Source organism: Dermacentor variabilis, unplaced genomic scaffold (genome assembly GCF_050947875.1).
Source record: "Dermacentor variabilis isolate Ectoservices unplaced genomic scaffold, ASM5094787v1 scaffold_15, whole genome shotgun sequence".
NCBI classification, from domain to species: domain Eukaryota; kingdom Metazoa; phylum Arthropoda; class Arachnida; order Ixodida; family Ixodidae; genus Dermacentor; species Dermacentor variabilis.
Genome location: NW_027460313.1, coordinates 6,744,279 through 6,769,193, shown reverse-complemented (window position 1 = coordinate 6,769,193; position 24,915 = coordinate 6,744,279). Strand labels below are relative to the sequence as shown.

Sequence of the window (24,915 nt, the reverse complement as noted above, 5' to 3'; positions counted from 1 at the left end):
TGACACTACATTTGGCTTCCAACAGCTGCTCTGGGCACAAGATATACTCCCACAGTTCAAGGAAGAACTCTTTCTCTACCTAGAACACCACAGAAAGTTCTCTATTTTAGCAACAGATGCCAGAGGAGCATTTGATAATAAGAAGCATGAAGTAATACGCCAGGATTTCCAGCACAAACTGTGCAATCTGGACCTGCCAATACGTACTGGGCTCCTTCGCAAATCGCACGGCTAAAGTGGGTACTGGCTACCTCCAAAGCGGCAAATTCGAAATGCCAAACAAAGACACTTCATAAGGGACAGTCATTACACGTTTGTTGTTCAATCTCGCCATGATTAAGTATCCTCAAATACTCACTGACCTCCAAGGCTTAAACCATGCAATATACGCCGACAGCATAACCTAATGGACAAAAGCATCCACAACCGATCAATAATAAACTGCCCTCGAAAGGGCAATCGTGCACTGAACCGTAACTCGCAAAATGCGGTCTGCAGTGCGCCCCCGAAAAATCAGAGCTACATATACTCATGGAAAGTACCCGGGGAAGACCACAAGCCCACGTCTCTCCAGATCCCAAAGTCACACGCAATGGAGTCGATATCCCACAAGGTGACTCCCTCCGCATCGTTGGCCTCGCAATACATAAAGCCGGACCTGGCAATGTTACACTTGTGAAGCTACAGAAGAATCGCTCATCTCATTAGGCTCAAAACCACCCTAAGAGCAAGAAAGTACCCAAATAATCCAAACCCTCCTCATGGGCCAGATGACATATGGCCTCCCGTATCTACAAATGAAGAACGCTGAAATTTAAAAACTCAATGTCATCATTAGAAAAGCAATCAGTAACGCACTAGGGCTTCCCAGTACGGCCAGTACCACGACACTCCTTAAACTTGGCTTCCATAACACCTGGGAAGAAATGAGTGAAGCGCACATGACCTGCCAGTTGGAACGCCTTAAGCTGACTTAAAAAATCAGACAAGTACATCGCAAACTCACATACAGAGAAAACTTCATAGAAGACCAAGACGCGAAAGCCCAAATACCGCCACTTCTTCGAGACCTGATCTCGGTCGCCCCAATAATTCGCTACATGCATGCAGCACACCAGAAAGACAGAAGACAAGCGAGAATTCAAGCGCTAAGCTAGAAACACTCAAATAACCTAAACACCATCATACCTTGCTGGTGAAGCAGCGCACTGACACGGACACAGTGAAGAGAAACGGGAAAAGACGACACTCGCTGCACTCGCAACTATTTCATTTCAGAACACATACTTCATATTTTTATACCTGCGCACCCTCAGGCGTCAAAGAAAATCAAGGCAATATTAAAGGCATTTTTTAAAAATCATTTGCCCGCGCATACTCGGGCGTCAAAGATATGGCACCTATCTATCATGGTGTGGCAATCCTATCATAATTTGTTGCAATCCTAACAACCATTTTTATTACACTTTTTTTTCTTTTTAGTGTACTTCCAAAAAGGCAACCTCAACATGGCTTAGATGTACAGATGGCTGACTGATACAACCCTCTCCCATCTTGTGAATATGAAAGGCTTCGATTATTTCCCTGGTTAGTTGGTCCTTATGGTGTGATAAAACTGTGGTATCATTGTAAAGCGGCCATCACCCATGTTGCGAGCAGTGCCCCTGAATGTGGGAATGAATGTTTCCGCCCAGTGACCTTTTGTGCTCCAAAAGTCTCGTGTTTACACACCGACCCGTTTGGCCGATGTATACTTTTTCACACGATGTATACTTTGGCGTGAAGAACGATTTACGGTTTCTGACTTCTGATAAGGAAGGTTGTTTTGTAGTCGTGCCTGAAGGCCTCTTCCAAGAGAAGGCGATGGCAGCGGTCAGAAAGAACTTCGTACGTGTCGACGTAAAAGCTAAAAAGGTGAGGGATAAAGCAGTCACATTACTGGCAAGCAACAATTTTGAGCGACTTGCTTCAGCAGTTAAGCGCTCGTGCAACCTACACCTCGAATTGTTTTTCGCGGCAAAAACACATAAGGTTGACGTTCCATTCAGAGCCATAGTATCAGGAAGGGACTCGTGGCAGTTGGTTGTCTCTTCATTTCTTCAAAACCACCTTAATGGCTTGATAGTTACCGATCCGTTCGTTTTACCAAACTGAAACGTTAGTAACGTACTTAAGCACGTCTAACACTGGACGATGTGAATTCTTCAGCATAGATGTACAGGATCTATATTACAATATTCCGCATGGTCCCTTATTATCGAGTGTTAGGCATTGTATAACGGAAGAGAACGACGAGATGGAATTTGTCAGCAAATGTGGCGTATCAGTTAATACTTTTCGTGAACTATTAACCTTTTACCTTGAGTCCACCTTTGTAATGTGGAACAATTTTATGTACAGACAAAAGTCCGGTATATGTATAGGCTCAAAAGTAACTCCGGTACTTAGCACAATTTTTTTAGGTAGCATAGACAAAGCGATAGACGCAAACCTTAAAGACCTAGCGGTAAAAGTGTTCCGCTTTGTGGACGATTTTTTGGTTATAGTCGAACATGGTGTTTTGGACGTAAGAGTGAATGAAGTCTTAAAAGTGTTCAAGGACAACAGCCAAGGACTGGCTTTCACTGTTGAGTTGCCGAAGAATGCCGAATGCCATGTTGAATGCCGAAGAAAAACATTTCACCGCGAACATTGCGAACTCGGACGTGATTTCGCGACAACATCCATGCACCGGAAGTCACATAACGCAAGCAGCCCCATCCGAGCACAAAGTTTTGAGGGCGTTTTGATGGCGAACGGGCTCGCCGCGGCATCTCGCGGAGGCCGCGGAGTCTACGGAGCACATAGATGTCAATTCCGAAACTTTATGGGTTTAATGTTCTCAGACTTTTGATGTGAAAGGTGCATTGGCATTTCCAAAGTTGCACTTTCGGTTTTCAATTGCGGAACTTTGTTGGTTTAATGCTGTTATAAACATTTGACGCCAAAAGTGTCTTGACTTTTCTAAAGTGGTACATTAGAACATGCAACAAGGCAAGCCAAATCAACGCACTATCGGACAACTTGAAGCACGCGGCGAGTTCCGAGGAGACGAAGCGTTGTGGTGCTTCATTTGTGCCGCCATCTCACACAGAAAAATATCAACATTTTTTGACCTACTCCGAAGCATCCATGTCAAGACATTTCACAGAACTTTACACCTCGCTGATCCGGCTGCCTGGCGCAAGACGACGGAACACAGGGGTCCGCTTTACGCTTCGCCCCGGCCTACAAGCGAGCGGTTTTGTACAAAATTTATTTATTCAGGGTTGGTTAGCCCGAGCAAGGCTCCCGGGTATCGGTGCGTCGGCAATCACGAAGCAACTCGTTGAAGGGGGATAACAAAGCATTTAACCATACACAAAATTGATCAAGGACAATAAGGGAACAAAGAATTCAAAGTAGGAACGAACAAAATTGGCGAAAAGCACACACAATTCCAAACGCGACCATAACACACAATAATCAGGCAGGGTTACAACAAAAGCAAACAAATGAGTTTAGAGGCAAACGACTCATTGAGAGTTAACAGAAAAGAAGAAGAGGACAAGCCGGCGGACAGACCATATCGGAGCGCGGCGAAGAACGGGGACGGCTCGGGTGGCAGTCGTTGCGGCGATGGTTCGAAGGCGGCGGGCCCGGTGCGATGAAGCTCGCGCCTCGCCCGCAGGAATTCGGTCCCGCACGCCGCAAAGTTTCACACAACCTTCTTCGCTGCCTGTTTCTAACAGACTGTGTCCCTTCCCACCGAACTGCCAACGAGCCGGCGGAAGACGCTAGTCAAAGACAGTGCTATGCCCAGCGGTTATTTACGGGCGTTCTCCTCGGCGCCACCCAAGACAGCATGCGCTCTGTCGATTTATAGCCCGGCCATCTCCGCGATCCCGACCAGCGGAAGCGACCGAAAAGTGGACACAGGGCGCACAACTCTCTTCACCGTGCGCACTGCCTGCTCCACTCTGGCAACCTTACACCGCGGCCAAGCCCTGACTCCATCGAAGGGGACAGCGAAGCCGCCTCCGAAGAACAGCCGCTTGCGCGGCTTACAAAGGCGACCGTCTCCAGATGCCCCTCGACCCTGGGCAGTCCTCTCCGCCCTCTCTCGCGGCCTCCTCCCGTAGCTTCTGAACGGGATGCCCGAAAAACGCACTCTAAAGGAATATATATATATAACATGGTTGGCGCCGGTCTGTGACACTGCTCCCCGCTCAAGAATATTACAGCGTAATATTTTACTAACCACAAGCCAGCGACAAATCACACACAATAACAACAGGAAGCCTGTGAGCGTCGAACGTCAGAACAGGAATGTACTCTCAAAACTAGTGTAGAATATACGGACGCACAAGTGGATATGCACACTTCACGGTTGCATTGTCAAAAAAAAAAGTCCAATCCCAATGGCATGAGGATCTGAACCCAGTCTCATGGGCACTGTCCGTTCTCTGGCGCTGTCAGCTGGCGCGCATCCACTGCACTCGCGAAGTCCACAGTATTGTCCATAATAAGAAGCACATGATATCGCACGACACAAAGACAGCAAGCACATCGTATTATATCATACCTACACCAAGCTAGACCTAATGCCTCCATACAGAACACATGGAATAACATAATAAAGAACACTGCATGAGGTCGTCAGTGGCATGGATACATAGAAGCCCTGACGTTGAAAAAATTACCGACGATTACGTTACTTCCTAATGCGAAATTTGAGCGCAGCAAATAAGCTGTTTCACCTTTTGGATAGATTGAGGCAAAGAAATCGAGCAACACATGTATGCGCTATCACATAATTTTTTTTTTATTTTTCACACGTATTCCTTTAACAAAGACTCCACTAACAGTTCTTGACAGTCATGAAGGAAGCTTTGTGGTCGGAGAAATAGACTGATATATGTTCGACTTGGTACACCAATGCTTGATTCTCAAAGACGAGATCTATACAAGTGCCTCGCGAGGTTGTCACAGCCGGGGGGGAAGCAGAGGCTAAGCGCCGCCGCCGAGAAGACCCTGCCGTTCGCGCCGCCGAAGCGGAGGCTCATCGCCGCCGTCGAGAGCAACCAGCAGTAAGCGAGGCTGAAGCAGAAGCTCATCGCCGCCGCCGAGAAGACCCTGCAGTTCGCGCCGTCGAAGCGGAGGCTCATCGCCGCCGTCGAGAGCAACCAGCAGTAAGCGGAAGCGGAGGGGGGCGGCGTGTACACCCAGCGGCAAACGATGGGGGCAGAAGCGCGCGCAGCAAGCGGACAACACGATAAAGGGAGGAGGGAAGAGATAGCAGCGACTGACTGATGCCGCTGACGGCGATAGTGAGTCAACCCCAGCTATCCGCCACACAAGAACAGGGGGGGGGGGACCCTTTCCTCCTCTTTCTGCATGGCGGCGACGGTGTTCTATGCAGTCACGTTATCTTGACTCTCTAGCGGCGTCAGCGGCATCCAGCGGTATCAGTCGGTCGCTGCTAGCGCTGGGGGGATGAAAGGGGGGCGGAGCTGGTTACGAGCCCGACGACGACGCCGACGACGACGCGAAACCCAGGAACGGACGCCAAAGAGCTGCGCTCTAAAAATACACATCATTATACAGTGATAACAACACGCCTCGGCGAATTAGTCTAGCCGACTCACATAGTCTGCTCCGACGTTGTCACTGCCCTTGATGTATTCAACCCGAAAGGCGTACTCTTTGAGCTTGAGGCTCTAGCGAAAGACCCTGTGGTTCCTTGACTTTGTCTCATGAATGAACTTTAGTGGCTGATGAGGCTACAGCGAAAGACCCTGTGGTTCCTTGACTTTGTCTCATGAATGAACTTTAGTGGCTGATGGTCGCACTGAACGAGAAAATTCCTTCCATACAAGAAAACTTGGAATTTCTCAATTCCCGACACAAGAGCCCGTGCCTCCTTTTCCACGGTTGAGTAGGATACCTCTCGCGGTAGCAGTTTGCGGCTCGCGTAAGCTACTGGGTGGAGCACATGATCATGCTCTTGAAGTAGGACGGCTCCGAGCCCCCGGTCTGAAGGATTAGTCCTCAAAACGAACCGCCTCTCAAAATCTGGAAGTTTGAGAATGGGGGCAATTGTCAATAAGCGTTTTAGCTTGATTTCTTCCTGGTCGGAGCTCCAGTTAACGGCCGTGGGCTGGCCCTTTCGGGTCAGGTCAGATAGCGGACATGTCAAAGTTGCATAACCCGGAATAAAATCTCGATAATATCCAGTTAGCTCAAGGAACGAACGGACCTGTTTTTTTTTGTCCCTGGTCGTGGGGCGTTTTGGATCTTCTCGAGTGTGGCAGTAAAGGGTGACATTTCTCCGGCCTTGATCTGGTGGACCAGAAAAGAGACTTCGCTCACTCCAATCTCACATTTAGCAGGTTTAACGGTCAACCCTGCCTCCTTGATCCGCTTAACCACCTCGCGAAGGACTTCGCAGTGCTTTTCCCATGTCGTGCTCGCGATAAGGACGTCGTCGTAGTAGTATGCGACGTCCGCTAATCCCGAAAGGATGCTCCGCATCAACTTAGTGAAGACCGCAGGGGCGGTCTTTATGCCAAATGGCATGTAGCAGAACTGAAAATGTCCGTTACCGGAGGTGAAAGCTGTCTTTGCTTTAGAGTTAGCCGGAAGAGGGACTTGCCAATACCCCTTGGCAAAGTCTAACTTAGAAAAAAAATGTTTGCACCCTACAGTAGCAAGCAGCTCGTCTGAGCGAGGAATGGGCTCGACGTCATCTACCAAAGCCTGATTCAGCCGTCGGAAGTCGATGCATAGTCGGTGCGTGCCATCAGGCTTTCGCACAGCTACTACCGGAGAGTTATATGCCGACTCAGACCGCTCGATGATTTCAAGCTGCAGCATGCTGGAAATCTCCTTCTCTATGACCTCTCTGATTGCGAAGGGCAGAGGATACTGTTTGACGTTTACAGGTTGCTCGGTCCGCAGTTCGAGCTTGCATTCGGCTAGCTTGGTTCGACCTGGACGAACTGATAATATTTACCCAAACTCTTCAAGAAGCTGCCGGGCTTCTCCCCTTTGTTCCTTCGTCAGCTTCTTTCCAATGCTGACGTCGTGAAAGGTCTGTGACTCGTAGTCCTGTGGCACTTCCATTTCACTTGTATCTTCTTCCTCAGTGGACACCACAGCGCCCACTGCGGCCATGCTCGGGTTCTCCTCTCGACGATGATACTCTTTGAGCATATTTATATGCAAAACCTTGGTGGTGTGCTCGAGATCAACTTCATAGTCAACGTCTCCCTTTTTGCTGCGCACCACCTGACCTAGTCGATCGAAGCATGCCCGCAATGTTGGGTCCAGTTTCTGCTCCTTGATTAGGTCTTCCCGGCTTACGTTGTCTGAATTCTCCGACAACCGAAGGCCCCTTAACGGTCTTTTCTCAAGGGCTTGCGATCTCGTCACTACGGCGTTTGCCTGGTCACTATCCGAGTCTGCGATAGCCGACCGCTCGTTTCCAGCAATGTCGCACTCCTGCTCAGCGCTAACACTCCTTGAAGGTTGTACTTCTTTCGAGGAGGGCACAGTCGCGGCCATCGTCTCCAATCTCCAGTCGAGATCCGGATCGGCGGCATTTCTAGCTCCTTCAACGTTGCCGAGTACCAGGTCATAAAGGGGATCCTTCATACACTTCGCCCGAAGGCGGCCCTTGAAATAAGGTGTGTCCACGCTGATCCAAGCCTCTGGAAGCAGGAGAACCGACCGATCGAGGAGGTACACGGGAGAATTGGATCCTATGAGAACACCATCCTTGACCAGACTCCTTCTTACTATCACTGTGTTGCATCCTCTGTCTCTAAGCACCCGAACCCTTTGGTTACCAACCACCCCGGTGAATGCTGTAAGTTTCTCATTGACATTTACGGGCTTATCTACCAGGCCCGCGCCAACGACCGGGACCTTTTCCCCATTCTTCAGCTCAATGTATCCGTTCTCAGTGCATAACGATGCTGATTCATCCGCCGTGCCTTTTGGCTTGTTTGTACCCTTCTGCCAACACATCCAACTAGTGTGGCCGCCTTTGCCACATTTGAAACATTTCAGAGGTTGGTTGCTGCCCTCCGCTCTGCCCATGCGACAGTTTTCGGTTCGATGGCCGGTACGAGAGCAAAGGAAGCATTTCTGCACTTCCTGCTCCATCGCCTTCACAGCTTAGTGACTACTGTCTTTCCTTTCAGGTCTTTGTTCCGCATCTGTTGTAGCTGACGGCTATTTCCTTGCAGCTGGACGTCTTGCGAAATTCGGCCATCCATGCGCGTCTACGTAATGCTCCGCTCTTTCTATCATTTCTTGAAGAGTAGCATCTTTCTTTCTCTTTTAGGAAGAATTCCAGTGGTGCCGGTCTGCTTGAAAGGTACTGGTCGTTCACCATCAGCTCGAACAGATCATTGTATTCCTTCTTGGTGTTGGACAGCTCGACCCACCGCTCAAGGAAATTCGTGAGCCGAGTAACAAACTGGGAGCACGTTTTCCAGTTCATAGGGTATGCACCCTTAAACTTTGCTTTAAACTCTTCCTCGGTCATTCTAAAACGTAGCATCAATGCTTGCTTTAACTTTTCATAATCCGTGCAATCTGGCGCGGACATCCTACTGAAACGCTTCGCCCCGGCCTACAAGCGAGAGGTTTTGTACAACATTTATTCAAGGTTGGTCAACCCGAGCAAAGCGCCCGGGTATCGGTGCGTCGGCAATCACGAAGCAACTCGTTGACGGGGGATAACAAAGCACTCAATCATACACAAAACTGATCAAGGACAATAAGGGAACAAAGAATTCAAAGTAGGGACGAACAAAATTGGCGAAAAGCACACACAATTCGACACGCGACCATAACACACAATAATCGGGCAGGGTTACAACAAAAGCAAACAAATGAGTTTAGACGCACACGAGTCATTGAGAGTTAACAGAAAAGAAGAAGAGTGCAAGCCGGCGGACAGACCATATCGGAGCGCGGCGAAGAACGGGGACGGCTCGGGTGGCAGTCGTTGCGGCAATGGCCCGAAGGCGGCGGGCCCGGTGCGATGAAGCGCGCGCCTCGCCCGCAGGAATTCGGCCCCGCACGCCGCAAAGACTCACACAACCTTCTTCGCTGCCTGTTTCTAACCGACTGTGTCCCTTCCCACCGAACTGCTAACGAGACGGCGGAAGACGCTGGTCAAAGACAGTGCTATGCCCGGTGCGATGAAGCGCGCGCCTCGCCCGCAGGAATTCGGTCCCGCACGCCGCAAAGGCTCACACAACCTTCTTCGCTGCCTGTTTCCAACCGACTGTGTCCCTTCCCACCGAACTGCTAACGAGACGGCGGAAGACGCTGGTCAAAGACAGTGCTATGCCCAGCGGTTATTTACGTGCGTTCTCCTCGGCGCCACCGAAGACAGCATGCGCTCTGTCGATTTATGGCCCGGCCATCTCCGCGATCCCGACCAGCGGAAGCGACCGAACAGTGGACAAAGGGCGCACAACTCTCTTCACCGTGCGCTCTGCCTGCTCCACTCTGGTAACCTTACACCGCGGCCAAGCCCCGACTCCGTCGAAGGGGACAGCTAAGCCGCCTCCGAAGAACAGCCACTTGCGCGGCTCCAAATCCGACCGTCTCCAGACGCCCCTCGACCCTGGGCAGTCCTCTCCGCCCTCTCTCGCGGCCTCCTTCCGTAGCTTCTGTACGGGATGCCCGAAAAACGTACTCAAAAGAAATATATATATATATATATATATATATATATATATATATATATATATATATATATATATATATATATATATATTACATGGTTGGCGCCGGTCTCTGACAAGACACTAAAGCCAGCAAAGGCAGCTACGTTCTCGTTTATTTTTCCTACTTTAACATTTATTCAAGAGGACACATTGAGCCTCTTCTTTTCTTTTTGTTTCTTTTCTTTCTTTCTTTTTTGTTCTCGCTACCCTACGTGCAGGCTGCCAGAGCCAGCCAGAGCGCATGCGTTTTTCGCGTGTGGCCCCGACCACCGCGCGGCGCACTTCGGTGCGCGTTCGGTTTTCTCTGGCAGAGTGGATTTTCGCCTAGCCCAGTTTTGGACGCTTTTTGGCTAGCAGACGAGAAAATGAAACAATGGTTGCTCGCCGCCATCACTGTGGGCACTCGACGGATTGCACCGCGTTCGCTTCAGAGCAACATCTCCGGAAAGTCTTGTCTAGCCGGTGCAGGATACCGAGCAGTATGCGTAAGGTTTGCGGTGGAGCAAGCGTCTCACGTTTTATTCCATATTCCTTCGGTAGCCACATTAGGGGCCCCAAGTAGGCATTGGATTGTACCCAAAATACTTTCCTTAGCGTTTTTTTTTCATTTCGGTGCCCACGCCCCATAAAAGGAATAAGAAGACATTGTTGTGGCGCAGTGAATTGTCGAATGGTGAAAGTTTGATTTTGTTACTTCTTTTGTGGAAAGGAAAGCAATGAGCCACGGGACGCTTCGCTTACCGGATGCTCTTATTATATTATCAATTATGCGGATACTAGCGGCGCATTTCTGCCGTCGCCGTCGCCCTCACGTTCCGCATAAAGTCCAAGGGCGATAACATCGAGACCGCGCGCCGCATGCTGTATGTGCTAGTGAAAGCGTAGGGGCGGGGGGGGGGTGGCATGGGTGGGCCGACGATGGTGGCTCAGTCTTGTGTGCGCACCGGAGAAAAGCGGAGAGGAAGGGCGCCGCCTTCCGTCGTGGGCGATACATCGGGGGAGTAGATGGAATGGGGGCGGGATCTAGGCTTCCGTGAATCTGTGATTTCGTAACGTGTTTATTTGCCTTATTTGATGGATTATATACAGTGAACTTTTCTTAGATACGTAGATTTATCGCAGACTTATACGTATATTTAAATAACTTGTTGCGAGGTTTTGTGTATACGTGCAGCGAACTTGGTTTCCAGTGACACTTTTTTGCCCTTTATCAACCTTCATCTTCCAATTTGTATATTCCATTGAATCTTAGAATTTCTAATGTACGAGGGTGAGTCAAATGAAAGTGAGTCTACCCACCCCGCGCAATAATGGCTCGGTTCATTATCTGTGGAGCATGCGCGTAGCACACATGCATCTCTCATTTACAAAAGTGACACGCAGGTGTGAGGATAAATGTTCTTTAATGCTCTCATACACAGAGTTGAACATGGTTGCGTGACGTAATGGACGCTCCAGAAGTTTTGCAGCGTAGTGTCTTGAGGTTTTTGACAGTTGAAGGCGTTTCCTAAAAAGAAATTTGTCGTCGTATTGCTGCCGTGTACCTAGAACATTGCACTTCATTGGCCACTGTGAAGAGTTGGAGCAAACGGTCCAAAAAAGGACGTGAAAGTTGCAAAGACGATCAAAGACCGGGCCAAAGCCACCGTGCAATCACCCCCAACAAAATTGCAAAGGTTGATTAGCTGATGAGACAAGAACGGAGGATAAGCATCGATGAACCAGCTGAGCGTCTGAACATCAATCACGGTTCCGTTCACGCCATATTTCATGAACATCTCGGTTATCGGCTCTTGTGTACGCAATCGATGCCCAAGATTTTGAACCACCGCCAGAAGACGGAGAAGTTCAGCGCTGCCTTGACTCATGTGATCAGGTATCACAATGAGGGTGACGACTTCTTGTCTACAGTTGTGATCAGAGACGAACCATGGTGCCACTACTACGAGCCTGAAACACGACGGCAAACCTTACAGTGGAAACAGAATTCACCACCCTCAAGAAAACAAAGGCCTTCATTTCCGCCGGAAAGCTGTTGACTTTTTTGTTCGTCAGGGGCCATTACTGATAGAATTTGCTAAATCTTGAGAGACTATCAATTCTTTCCGATGTTGTGAAGCGTGGGATCGGTTACGTGTCGTAATCAAGAACAAATGATGTGGAAAATTGACGAATGGTATCATCTCGTTCCACAACAATGCCCGTCCCCACGTCGCTGATGTGGTTAATGTAAAACTGGCGAAGTTCAAGTGGCAAACACTGCAATATCCGTCATACAGCTCAGACCTGTCGCCTTGCGACTTCCACATTTTGGGGCAACTGAAAAAAAAAACAGCTCAAGGGAACCGGATTCTTGTCAGACGATGGCGTGAAAGAATCAGTTGCAGACTTTTTGGAGCAGCAAGCCAAGGAGTTTTATGAGACGGGAATCACGCGACTCGTGAGTCATTGGGACAAATGTCTAATTGCTCATGGAGACTACTTTTAAATAAAGTATTCCGTTTTCATACATTCGCATTGGACCACTTTCATTTGACTTGCCCTCGTATATTTTGGAGAACTCCTGCTTTTCATACGCGCTCTTTGTTGCGAGAAAAATTTCGGTGCAATTACTCACGGTACAGGACCGGTGACATCTGCTCCTGCGTAATACATCGGAGCGAATGACAGCGTCATTGAGATTTTTCACTGGCCGTTGCATGTGTACAAGGATGTAAACAAGGTTGTTGAATGACAAAGTTTCATTTATATATTTGTCCTCACCTTGTTCACTGCATGGGCTTTACATTTTTCATATCAGCGGCATGCAATGCTTTGCTGGTTTCGAACTGATATAGTTCTAAAGTTCGTGTGATAATTTCTTTACTTAGACAAAAGCATGGAAGCATTACTATCAGTTACTTTGGGTAGAAATTTGGCTCATAACAGTATATTCTTTTATAAAAAAATAATTATTTTACTTGTTTCGACAGTGCGTAGCGTTGAAGATAATGTATTTGAACCGTCGACAAATTGTTTAAGAGGAAGCTTTAGCTCGGGCCGAACTCCGACGCGATCTATTCAGATACATGGAAAATGCAGAAACGCTTTTGTGAGATAACCCCTGGATCGCTTTTAATGAAATTTGTTGCATTTGAGATAGAAAGTTCAATTCTAGTGTCTGTTGGACGCAGAATTTTGATTTAAGGCCTGAATTTTGTTATATTCTGAAAAATGCGAAATTTCGGAAAATATAGAAGCACGATATTTACAAACTAATAGATCTGCATCAATAACAGATATCGAGGTTCTGTAAACGGCATATACTATAACAGTCAAAACGGACAAATTTGGTATGTCAGTTTGTATCTTACGTGAATTGGTTGCGTTGTGCACAATGGTTTTGCAAAAGCCGCATTTCCATAATACTAAATTTTTTGGGATTCATGTGTAACATATGAATTTTGTCCGCTATAGATGTACTATTAGTTGCATTTCACAGAATTGTCATATCATTTTTTATTGTTGAGTTACAGAGTTCTAAACTTGATAGTCTCATTTTCTGAAAATTTGGGACTTTTGCAAATTCTTAATATTGAGTTGACAATCTAAATGAAAAATTTGAAAAAAAAACAGTCACTATCATTTAAGCTTTTCGTTTAAATGCAACAAACCTCGTCAAATTTGGTGCAGTAGTTGCCGAGAAAAACGAATTGTTGTTTTACATGTATTTTCATAGGAGCATCCGAACTAAAGCTTCCTCTTGAGAAGGAGGCCGAACTACAACGTGAGGCCCCCCGAACGAAATTTCTGGCTACGCCATTGCCCAGTAGATACGACTTAGTGCCTTAAGTGGCGTAATTTTACTGCTAAGCATTGCATTCGGGGTGAAAGAAAAGTCGTGTTGGCTCATTTTACCTGCTCTTTGATTGAGGAATAGGCCTTTCTGCTAATGCTATCTGTGTGCTGCTGCAAAAGCCGACTACCTTCTTTTCCCCTTGCCACCGTCACTCAAATTGTGGCCAAGTGCAAAATAATGTGATAATGTGTATATCAGTTTTTAGTACAATGTTATTTTTGTTCTGCCACGTCTTTTCCATTTTTTTGAGTAGTAATGAACATGTCACGCATTTCACATACGTTCGTGCAGGTTTATAAGTAAGCCCTTGTTTTGTTTTTTTGGTATGGCGTTCAATAAAACAATCTTAGAATTTTATTCTATCTTTTACGTATTTTGCGCGTCATGATTTTTGTCATTACCAGTGAATTTTTCCTTTGTGTAGATGTCATGACTATGTCATACACGTCGTCCAGTTTTGTGCAATATCTTAATTAGTGCATATATCAGAAGCTCGTCTACATTTTGGTCTTGAGGGCGTTATATGAAAATATTTTTTTTTATATTTGTGTGTGCATGAAACGGCCTTCGCGTTCTGGACAACATTCATTTGGGCTAGATGGTGCATACTTGAATTAGGAAGGAACAGCGCCAACTAAGACGATCACGAAAGGGAGAACGGCAGAGGACCAGCCCCAACTTCAACTTTTTTTGTTATTTCACTGTCTGTGAACTTTTGTATTTAGTACTCATGTATATGTCATGCACCTTTCCCTTTTGTTCATTTTTTGAACGGGGTATCACACAACGTTATAAGAAAGATCTTCGTTTTGGGAAACGAACACAATAAAGCGAGAGCAAAGATCTGTTGTGCTGGAAGTGTAACTTTTTTATGTCCCTGCACATGCTGCTATAAGTATGGGCAAGAGTGCCAACGCATAGCCCACGGCGCACGACGCGCCAGCTCGCAAGTAATGCCAATGCGTGGCGTAGCGCGCGCATTGGCACTGCTTGCTAGCTGGCTTGTGGTGCTACGTAGCACGCGGTTAGCAGAGCACGGATCAGCCTGAGAGGGAAGTTGCAGGCCGAAGGGTGCAGAATGTGTTCCACCGCCGAGTAAGGGAGTTTATGCTGTCGGTAGATGCTGACGAGGGGTTTTCGCGCTGCCGCGGTAGCCGTGCGCTCCCGTTGCCTAGATAGAGGGCGAGGGCTTTCAGAAGCCGGCGCGCGGTCCGTGTCACTTTCTCACCCCCACTGGGCTTAGCTGCTGCTAGCGCCTACTGGCCTTGGGAGCCGCTGCTGCTTTCTCAGTCTCTCGTCGCGCAGGGCGACGGTGGCATGCGGCCCTATCACTGCAGGCTGCTGCTTCTTGACACTATGGAGTCTGAAGCACTTACATTGTCGACGGCCGCAACGAGCACTAACGCAAACACTACTGTCAGCACAAAACTCGAAGGACCGCTGAGCGGCGTTCAATTGGACAATAATGTTATCCCACTCACCACTCATCAGAAGTGCTTAGCTGTCCTCAGATTTTTCCACCTCTTCCTTTTCAATGCAGCGCCGACATTAATTGGGAAAACACTTTTCTTGTGATTTCAATTGTTTCTAAGCGTGTCCCTGCCATTTGCAATAGAAACCGCCACTCGCACTCTGCCAACGAAGGCCGTGGCGCTTATTAGGCGCGAAAACTTCAACTCTCAGCGCTTCACTTCTAAAATCTGAACGCATTGCTTGGGCGCTTTGTGCAAAGCCGTTTCCTGACTTTCCCAAGATGACTAATGTGTTGTTTTCCTGCAAATAATGTGTACAACAGCAAATATTTAATGTGATGGCTAATTTACTGATCAAGAGTGGCAACAATTCAAATTGACATTTTCCTTTACCGCACCGCAGAAGTGACACTCGCTGCAGCGAAGTGCGCTTCCTCAAGTTGTCACTAAATGTGCCTTTGCGACAGCTGTCTTACTGATGCTTACGGTGAAGATGACCTATTTATGAAGTGCGGATGCCACCACGCTCATGACAACTAATGAGGCGAAGGAAATTCTGGTCAAAAAAGTACATATATTAAGTGGAACACTGCAAGCGCGGAAATACTCTCTGAATCACAGAGGCATACATCTTGTAAACAGCGTATGTATGTACTGCCATCGCAGGAGCCCCCAATTGCAGATTAGTAATAACATTGTCGCACCTCCATCTTCTACATCTCGCAAGTCATTATGTTCAGCAGCAGACACTTTGGATCAAATCCTAGAAAAAAAATTATGAAGCAACCACAGTGGTCTGTAATAGCGCTTCGACGCCCTATAAAGACTGTCTGTGTAGAACTACCAGAGCGCCGAAATCGACATCGCTCGTGCCCTCAAGCTGCAAACGAATAGAAGCTGGCGTCACATACGTTTTGTACTATTTTTCACTGGTTATCTCGGAATACTAGTACAGCGCAAACAACACGTAGACAGGGAAACGCTTCCAGTCAGTGCCAGTGTCTCCGAGTTCATGTACTCTTCTCCGAGACCTGTACAGTTTCCGCTACGCTGGTATTCAGAGACGGTATTGCAGTGTTCCGGAACCGCAATGTTGTTTAACCACTCTGAATGAACTGAGACATACTCTACCTCGAACGGGCTGTCCGAAAAAGTCATACTCGAGCTGAAATTTTCCCACTGGTAGAACTTTGTGGACTTTTCCAACTATGGCCGGAATGCAGGTTTCACTCCTGCAAGAAACAGATAAAAATAAAATTACACAATTATAGCATTGCGCAGCAATATCTGGTTAATTGACTGCTTCTATTGGATTGTTCTCGTAGAATGTTCCTTATTTTTTTTTCCATTTGGCGTTTCGTGGAATAGCCTCGGGATAGAAGCGGCCTTGGTGAAACAAAAAACTTTGCAACGTACGAGTTCTATTTTTATCGCTTTTTTTCAACATTGCACTGATGAAAAAGTTTATCACGTGCAAACCTATTTTTACAGATCAAGGGGATGAAAGGAAACATACTGTGTGACAGAAGCATCAAACAGGACCCAGAGATAGTTCCACCAGCACCTTGTGTTCATCATAAAGAGCGTGAGGTTCATGTACGTACGTCCCTCAGGTCGCACCCTTGTGTCACTAGAGTGGTATTCCTGTGACTGGAGCTGAGCCTAATCGCTGTAGAGGACTGCTCTGGGCAAGGGGAGATTTAGTATAAGCTCAGCAAAAGTGGATGTGCCCTCTCAGAAACAAAAGCCACTGCCTCGTCCGAAGGAAAATCTGGCAGCCTTGCGTGATAATTAGCCTCGAGCGGCTTTGTAACCCCTCTGGCGCGAATTCCCATTAAATGCGGAGCATCAAACGAAGGCAGTCGACAGAAATGCTATGTGGTAGCGCTTGCCGTGAGCTTCGGAGTCTAAACAGGTTACCATTAGAATATTAACCACGCAAGTTTAACTATAAGGCATCATAGAGCCAAGATAGCTCGGCTCGGTTTTTGAGGAACTATCAGACATAACGTGTGATTTTATTCAGGCTAGCGAGTTTGGAAGGACTGGCGTCGCATGCGCAGCTCTGAGGCTTGTCTTCTGCATGTGCTTTCCTGAGGGACGTAGTATACAGTAAGGAACGAGCAAGGCAGATCATAAGGAAATAGCAAGTCATAGACGGTTCTGCCGCATAAGCGACAATGTTTTACTGAGACTTTATTAATGGCCCCATGCATTAATGACAAATCTAATGGTTGACCATCAATAGGTCCCTCATTCTATCGAACTGCCGTGGAACGTAAGCGTATATTACGACAGAGCTAAAATTTACAGGAGTTATTTCTACATACATCTCCGATGCTCATTCAGTTGCACGTCGCCGAGCGGATGACCACCGAGAGAGGGCAACAGGGGTCTCGCGTGCCTCATGCCACGCATTTCTGGGCATGCCAGGCAACTGTGCCGTCACGTATTTGGGAGAGTAATTTAAAAACTCCACAATGTAGCACACATTTCGCTCATTATAAGCACTTTAACGGAGCACGAGAAAGAAATCTAATCTCCTAGGTATTGTGCCTGCAGCAGGCTTCTTTTTAAAGAAATTCCTGTAAAAGTATAATAAAGCTACGATTTGATTGCAATCCTTCACTCTACACAATCTATGAGTGGTCGAGGCTTGAGGGGTAGGGGGTGGGAGGGGGTTCTGCGGCAAGACTATATCGTATAGCGGTGAATTGGGCTGGTCGTACTCGCGGAGTTATGTAGTCCTCCCCAACTCTTTATTTCTCCTTTTGCTGGTCACTTACGAGTAGGGTTGCGCCGGGCGCTGGTCGTTGTAGGTTGGCTTGTTTGGCTGTCAGGCATTGTTTTTTGCTCAGCTCTTAACGCGCAGATAATCTTTGGGAATTATAGGGCGCGTTAAGCGATCATGACACGCCGGGTGCTCGTGACAACTGACGCTGCATGCGGCACAGAGCATTTCGCCTTCCTGCGGGAAATTGCGACTTTCCAAATGTGAGCTCGAGATCAGAGCGATCAACGGAGCATTAAGGCAGCGCCTCGAGAATCTGTAGCCTATATCGCGCTAAGTGATGCTGGAGTGCAAAGTTTCAACTGGCTAATTTTCCAGAATTTTTTTTTGCACTTCCTAAAACGCGTACCGTACGTTGATCGCACTCGGCATCGACTGAAACGGACCAAAAAGTATATTTTGTACCAACCGAAACGCATTAAAATGAACATCAAGGTGCCATATATTTCGCAGATTTTTCCTCAGATCATTTTACTTTGAGTGCGCAATTCGGTACTCCAATTTACCCATGTTTCTAGACTGGCTAGTAAGGGTGTTCAAGTAGTGGAATTTCAGAAGCAAACAGAATGAGCATATTCCAGAGAACAACCAGTGAATGTTTAACGGAATATGAAACATTTTTATACTTTTTACGGCAACAAGAAACACGAAGTTTGCGTGGAGTCTGTTTGGTAAAAGAAAACAAGACCTGATTCATGTAAACCGACACACGTATGTAATGCCGGTCACAAATACACGTCCGGAAAGCTCAGCAGTTGGTAAATAATTGACAGCTGCTTTCAGTTACTTGGAGCACAATGGCAACGGCAGCAACGAAGAAACAAAGGTAGGATCCATGTACACTGTCGCGTTTGCGAAAACAGACAAGTGCGATACTAGAACACAGCACATTGTTTTCAAGGGACGGGAACTTGGTGAAACTGGCCAAATAGTTAGGCGAAGCCAATCGGTATGTAGGCTGCACAAATAATGACTGGAAATCACTGAAGCCAAGTTGCATGCCGGGTACGATCACATAGCATCTGCAGCCCTGCGCAAGACCCACGACTCTCCTGCACCGGCATTATTCAGAAAAGTCATCACGTTCATCATTCTGCCTCAATCGGACTATAAGTGGTTTTATCCCGTATACATTAAAAAAGGAACATTCGACAACATCGCATAGCGAATTTTTCTATCGAATACGATTCCAACAAGAGAGACTCTTCGACTCGAATTCGAAATATAGAATATGCGGCGCCCCCCTCCCCGCTTTGCTGATCCTACAGCTTAATTTGCGATGCTTCCTAGAGTGCAAGCGCTCTGAACAAACTCTATACCGTTTATACTGTGGAAACGTACATTAATACCATTTCAGGCATAAAAAAGGCGGTGGAACCATAAAGAAGGAGATTCAACAAGAGCGGACACTCCCATATAGCCCAGCGGCCGAATTGGTTGTAGCACACCAAGCGGATGGGATTAACACCTCCCGGTTTCGATTTGAACGCCAGCTTGTACACGCCAGGCCGGCACCGCTGATGAGCGCGGCGTTTATTTTTATTTATTTCTTCGCTTCTAGCCAAGTCAAGTCAAGTCAATTTATTTCAGCATTTCTTTTGTACAAGAACAGAAGAATGCTAGGACAGGCACAAAAAGCTGCTAAGCTGCAGCTTGACTGGGTGCTGTCCCAATTATTTGGCAGAAACAAGAGACAGAAAAGTACATTTGAGTGAAAAAAAAATTTACAGATTTTAAATGGCCACACAAAAAAGAAAAATGGGAAGAAAAGACACCAAAGCACATCATACAAAATACTCAAAGATCTGTAGGGACTGCTCTGTTATAGTATGTCACTGAAAAAATCTCTAATGAACAGTAGTCCACAGAACAGCAGTCTCCAGGAAACGCTAAGCACATGACGTAAAATAATTAGAAACCTCTCTACAAGGAAATTGAAAAAAAGCACAACATAATATTTCAATTCGATGTAATAGTCTAATCATACAAATCAACGAACAGTCAATATGTATTTAAGAGCACCAGCGATTTATCAGAAAAGTTTTCCATTTTTCGCGGGTTAGGTTATCCATATCGATATTGTCATTTTCCAGCTCACCTAAAGGGTAGCTATGCGCGATTTTACCTTTTCTTCCGTGACATGTTCTTGAAAAGGGAGTCAGCCAAATGCTTCTATTTCTGAGTGTATAGGGCATGTCGGATGGTTTTGTTAAAGCGCATAATGCAAGAAAGGTGGTTTAGTTTTGCTTAAGACTCTTCTTGTATTTTAATAGTGAAGTCATAGAGTAGTTAAAATGGAAGTGTGCCATATTTTAGAAACAAATCCTTTGTATGCGCATCGTGTACTACTTTCGCTATATGACGCAGTGCCCTTTTCTGTAGAGTACACATTTTCTGAATGTTCCTACATGAAGTATACCCCCCTTATAAGAGTACACTAGTTAATGTGAGTGGCAAAGAGAGCGTTATAAAACAATAATTTAATCTTGTCCGTCAGAACATGACGCCTAGAAAGCACACCGCACGCTCGTGATAGACTGAGCATCCCAGCTTAAGTGTTTTATCCTTACTCACAACAGCTATTTTTTCACTCCCTAGGTACAGGTCAAGCGAATGGTTAACTGTTTTTAACAAGGTGTGAATAAAACTGATTTTGTTTTTTTGTATTAATTTCAAGTGAATTTGCTATACTCCAGGTGTGCATTCTTTTTAAGTGTTGAGTTTGCTAAGCGGGCCATAAACTACGCCCGGCCTTGGCGTGGGATCGTTTTATTATTTAGTAAGAATGATTGCGAACGATATTTACAAGCCTCCACCGAATCTGTGTCACGTGCAATTTCATAAAGAAAGCGCAAGATGTCTTCTGAAATGATGAAATGTTTATTTTACTCTATATAAATGCTCGTTCCGGGCTTCTTGTGCATTCATCCGAAGTTGTGGCACCAGGTAAGCAGCAGTCGTTGCCGTACGAAGCTCCACCGGATGCCATCAGCTGAAAAAAAGTAAATTACAAGCATGTGTCATTTTGGTATATTGACCTAACAGGAATATTGCGTGTAGAGACGAAACGTGCGTAAGTGGTGAATGAGCCGCATTACAGATAAATTCACTCTAACACACATGTCGTAGGAAATAGGCTCCTCCCAAACAATGCCATAAAATCTGAAAAAACATCCGACTTTCAAGCATCCCTCCCTTCCCGGGCATTATTTCCTGCACTTTATAAGGACAAATACACAGGTGACTGCGCGTTTCCTAAACAACTTGGCCTCAGTCGACGCGATGGTACGCCAAGTACACAGAGGAGGCCACAACACACGTTCGCAGCCAGACCATGTTATATGTTCGTAGAATGCCTTCCAGTCACACTCAAGACAAATTTGTGGGCGGAAAACCTGTTTTCAGTCGCTAAGCAGACAGAAATGTCACGTTCTTGAACTCCTCGGCGTTATCTTTTGTGCGATCTTCCGGCGCAAGCAACACACCCGTGTTGTCACTCTCGGCAATCGCTCGTGGCGTTTCTACAAGCGTGAGTACCGAAATAAGCTACATGTTGTTGCAGGGCCATAAAAAGCGTCACAAAGTTGTCCTGCTATATAAAATTCAGTACACGCAAAACTAACTCACCGCGGCCAGTTTGCTTTTTTTTTTGCTAACAGCTTCACAACCCCGGGCGCGGCGGGCATGCCTCAATAGTTTCCCAAAAAGTTACGAAATGAATTACAACAATTTTCGGGGTCAGAGAATGCGTCACGAACTTCTCCCAGTAAGATTCAGTAAACGCGAATGTAAATGCGGCACACAGCCGAGCTGCTTTTCGCTAAGTGCGCCACTACGCCGAGCGCGGCCATTGTGCTTGAAAAGTACCCCCAAAATTTACCAAATTAGTTACAATAATGTCTGGGGTTAGAGAAAGCACCAAAACTTGTCCCGGTAAGATTCAGTAGACGCGATACTACGTCACACGGCTGAGGTGCTTTTCGTCAAAAAGCCAGGTGCGGCAAGCGTGCCTAAAAAACTACCGAAATAAGTTATAATAATGCTTGGGCTCATAGAAAGCGTCGCAAACATCTCCCAGTACGAGTTATTAACTCAAATTAACTCAATTTAACTAGGCCTGGATGGCGGAGCTGTTTTTCGATAATTGCGTCACTATATAGGTTGAGTTTTCTGCAGTAAGCTTAAATGTGCTTGAAGTGCGTCGCAGAGTGTCAAACAAAATTCCTCACCTTGCTGTAGTCCCGTAGTGTAGCGGTGCCGTGTCGAAATGCGGACGGAACGCAAGAAAATGCCGGGAGCCCGACAAACGGGCTACATCCATAAGACGGGTCGCCGAGCAGGCGAGCTTCACATTCGTAGCCGGCCTCGCTCGCTTCGGTGGCATGTCTGGCGAATGACGCATGCATATGGCGCGTCTGGCGTGCCCCTAGCTTGTTTCTAGGTGATGCAAGAAACATAGGCCGCGAAGTATCAGGTTATTTATACGGAAAACTTTTTAGTTTTAACGGGAAGGAATAAACATAAAAAATCAAACGTTGTCTCTGAGTTCATTTCACATTCTTTCTTGTCCGACGCTCGCGTCAACTAGCCGATAGGGTTGACACTAGGCGTGACGTGTTTCCTGTTGCCAGTTGTCGCCGAGTGTCCCCTCTTGTTGAATTTCTTTCTCTACGGTGGAATTGTCATCATCATCTCCAATATAGGCAACATTGTTACTATTGCACGAAGTGCAAAGTGACCACGTGCATGGTTGCGCCGATGGATCGGCCAGGTGCGCTAATTCAGCTGCTGCACAGTTCGTCCCGGCTAAACCAAGCGAGATAGATTTGAAAACATGTCATTTCACATAGACGATGACCGCCGAGTTTGCAGTAGTGCGTGCGACACCTGAGTCCATCAATGAGCACACGCCGAAGCAATGGTCTGTCATTTTCGATTGTAAGGCAGCCCTCCAGAGCTTACTGTCTGGGTAACGGCATGAATCTCATAAAGAAGTTTCTCATGGACATCATATAAAGACACCATCGGGCAGTTGAGGAAAGACACGACGTCGTATTTAATTGACTGGCAAGTCAACGCGGTGCCGTAGAAGATGGTGAAAGTGGTGTAGTCACTCCATCTGCTCATGACCGTGTCGACTGCATTGCTATCCAGATGTCAAGGGCAGCTACAAGGGAAAGTTCAGCGCTCTTTCACAAGAGCTTACATTACATAAAAATATAATTCAGCTGACTACAAATGAGCGCCTTAATTCCCTGGTTTGCCACTTAATGTATGCCTTATGTAGCCTTATGCGCCTAATGTAGCCTTATGCGTAGCTCACTATAGCGTGACAAAACTCTTATTTGTCGTCTATGACATGCAGCAGAATTTAAAATTCCTACACCTTCCTTACTGCAGTAGCCAGAAGTCCTTATTGCGAGGTTTGTGGGAACAAAGAAACGATTGCACACCTTTGTGAAAGTTCTCGTTTGAGTACACTAAGAATAGCTCTCTGGGCCGCGCTTCAAAGGTAGGCCACGATCAGCTTATGTCAAGGGAAATCCTTGCACAATGATCCCACCTGATATCAGGTCATCTTGCTTCAAAATCAGTACTGTGTTTTTTAAACGTATCTGCATTGTACTCATCTGCATTGCAATGCGTGTACATTTTAGATGAGCTTTAAATGTATCTGCCCACTGTAACTGTTGTGAAGCGCCTTCTCCGTGTATGTGCGGACAGGTTATTTTCACATATACTATTTTCTCCTTATTTTTTCTAGTCTTTGCTCTTCCTATGCAGTAGACAGCCGCCAACAAGACAGCTATGTTGGTGGACCCCTCTGCCTTGCATCCCTTATGTTTCTTTTATTTTTGCCTCCTTTATGACGTTTTCGAGTGATCTTTTCAGGGCATTCGGGAAGAATTACAGGAGATGCCTAAGGCGGAAGCCCAACATGGTTCCAAAAGTGAACCAGTTCATGTGTATAACGAAGCCGCATTATCATTGTTACAGTGCGATTATCCTCAAAGTACACTTTGATTGCTGCCTTCAAACGAATTCATTGCACTGCTACAGTGCTTCATTACACAATATTAAACATCATTTTAATTAAAGTCACTGTCATATAATGGCTTAACTTGACAAAGCTTCACTTATGTTGCGTTTCAAGCTGCCCAGCAGAAGATGCTTTCGGTTGTAAACCGCATCACCTACAGCCGATATAAACAGCGTCCGACCACCTGAGCGCGGAAATTTTGTTTTTGTCACTGTGAACAGTTTTGAAGGGGAAGGTACAATGTAGACAAAGTCAACGGAAACCCTGCAAAATCAATACGTTCACAAATAACCTACGCTTAAAAAACCGATTGTGTTTCAAAGCTCTCAATCCTGTAGAACCTAGCGGACGCCTTAAGTGACCTTCTCAGACGTGACTACCAATGTCTACCTGCAGTGGATAAATTTCTGCTGAGAGAATTGAAAAAATTTGCGGTAATCTGATACACTATTCCGGCTGTTCTGATACTATGCTATTCCCTCCATATTGGCTTGCTTAGGTCCATCTGTATAAAACTCACTAAAGGACTTGTAGTTTTCTTGTAAGGCTCTGATTTCTTGAATTGTGGGCTCTCGAAGTGTCTGCTTTTTCTTATTCTGGGCAAGAGTGACATCGGAAAACCATGAGCAACCTTTGCATGAGTCTAGTCTTCGTGGCTTATCAGCTATAGAATGGGCCTCCACAGGGATGGCCTGTTCGAGGCAATTCTTTTTCAAACCAAAGAGTCAGCCGTTCGAGTGGATATCGCCTGTTTAAGTATTGCTCTCGAGTTTCACACACGTGACTATGGCGTTCCATATATGGTCAGATGAGCATTTTATTCTCAGAACGCATGCCGCCATAAGTAGCTGTCTTCTGTATACTAGAGGGGCTCGTCGCACTCAACGTACATATTGGGAATGGGTGATACTGAGGGCGCCACACGTTAGGCATATTCCATGGTTATGTGTAAGGCCAACTGTCTTTAAATACGACTGTCTGGCAGCTCTGTATAGTGGGCATTCGTA

At 46.4% G+C, this 24,915-nt stretch overlaps 1 protein-coding gene across 3 annotated transcripts in view; it reads right to left on the bottom strand.

The window, feature by feature from the left end:
- The window catches only part of LOC142567938 (papilin-like), a 604,722-nt gene that overhangs the window by 330,027 nt on the left and 249,780 nt on the right, over window positions 1-24,915 (bottom strand). For all 3 annotated transcript variants that reach the window (XM_075678027.1, XM_075678026.1, XM_075678025.1), the window contains exon 4: window positions 16,209-16,309. In XM_075678027.1, the coding sequence (XP_075534142.1) occupies window positions 16,209-16,309 (101 nt within the window). The remainder of the gene's footprint in view (window positions 1-16,208; window positions 16,310-24,915) is intronic.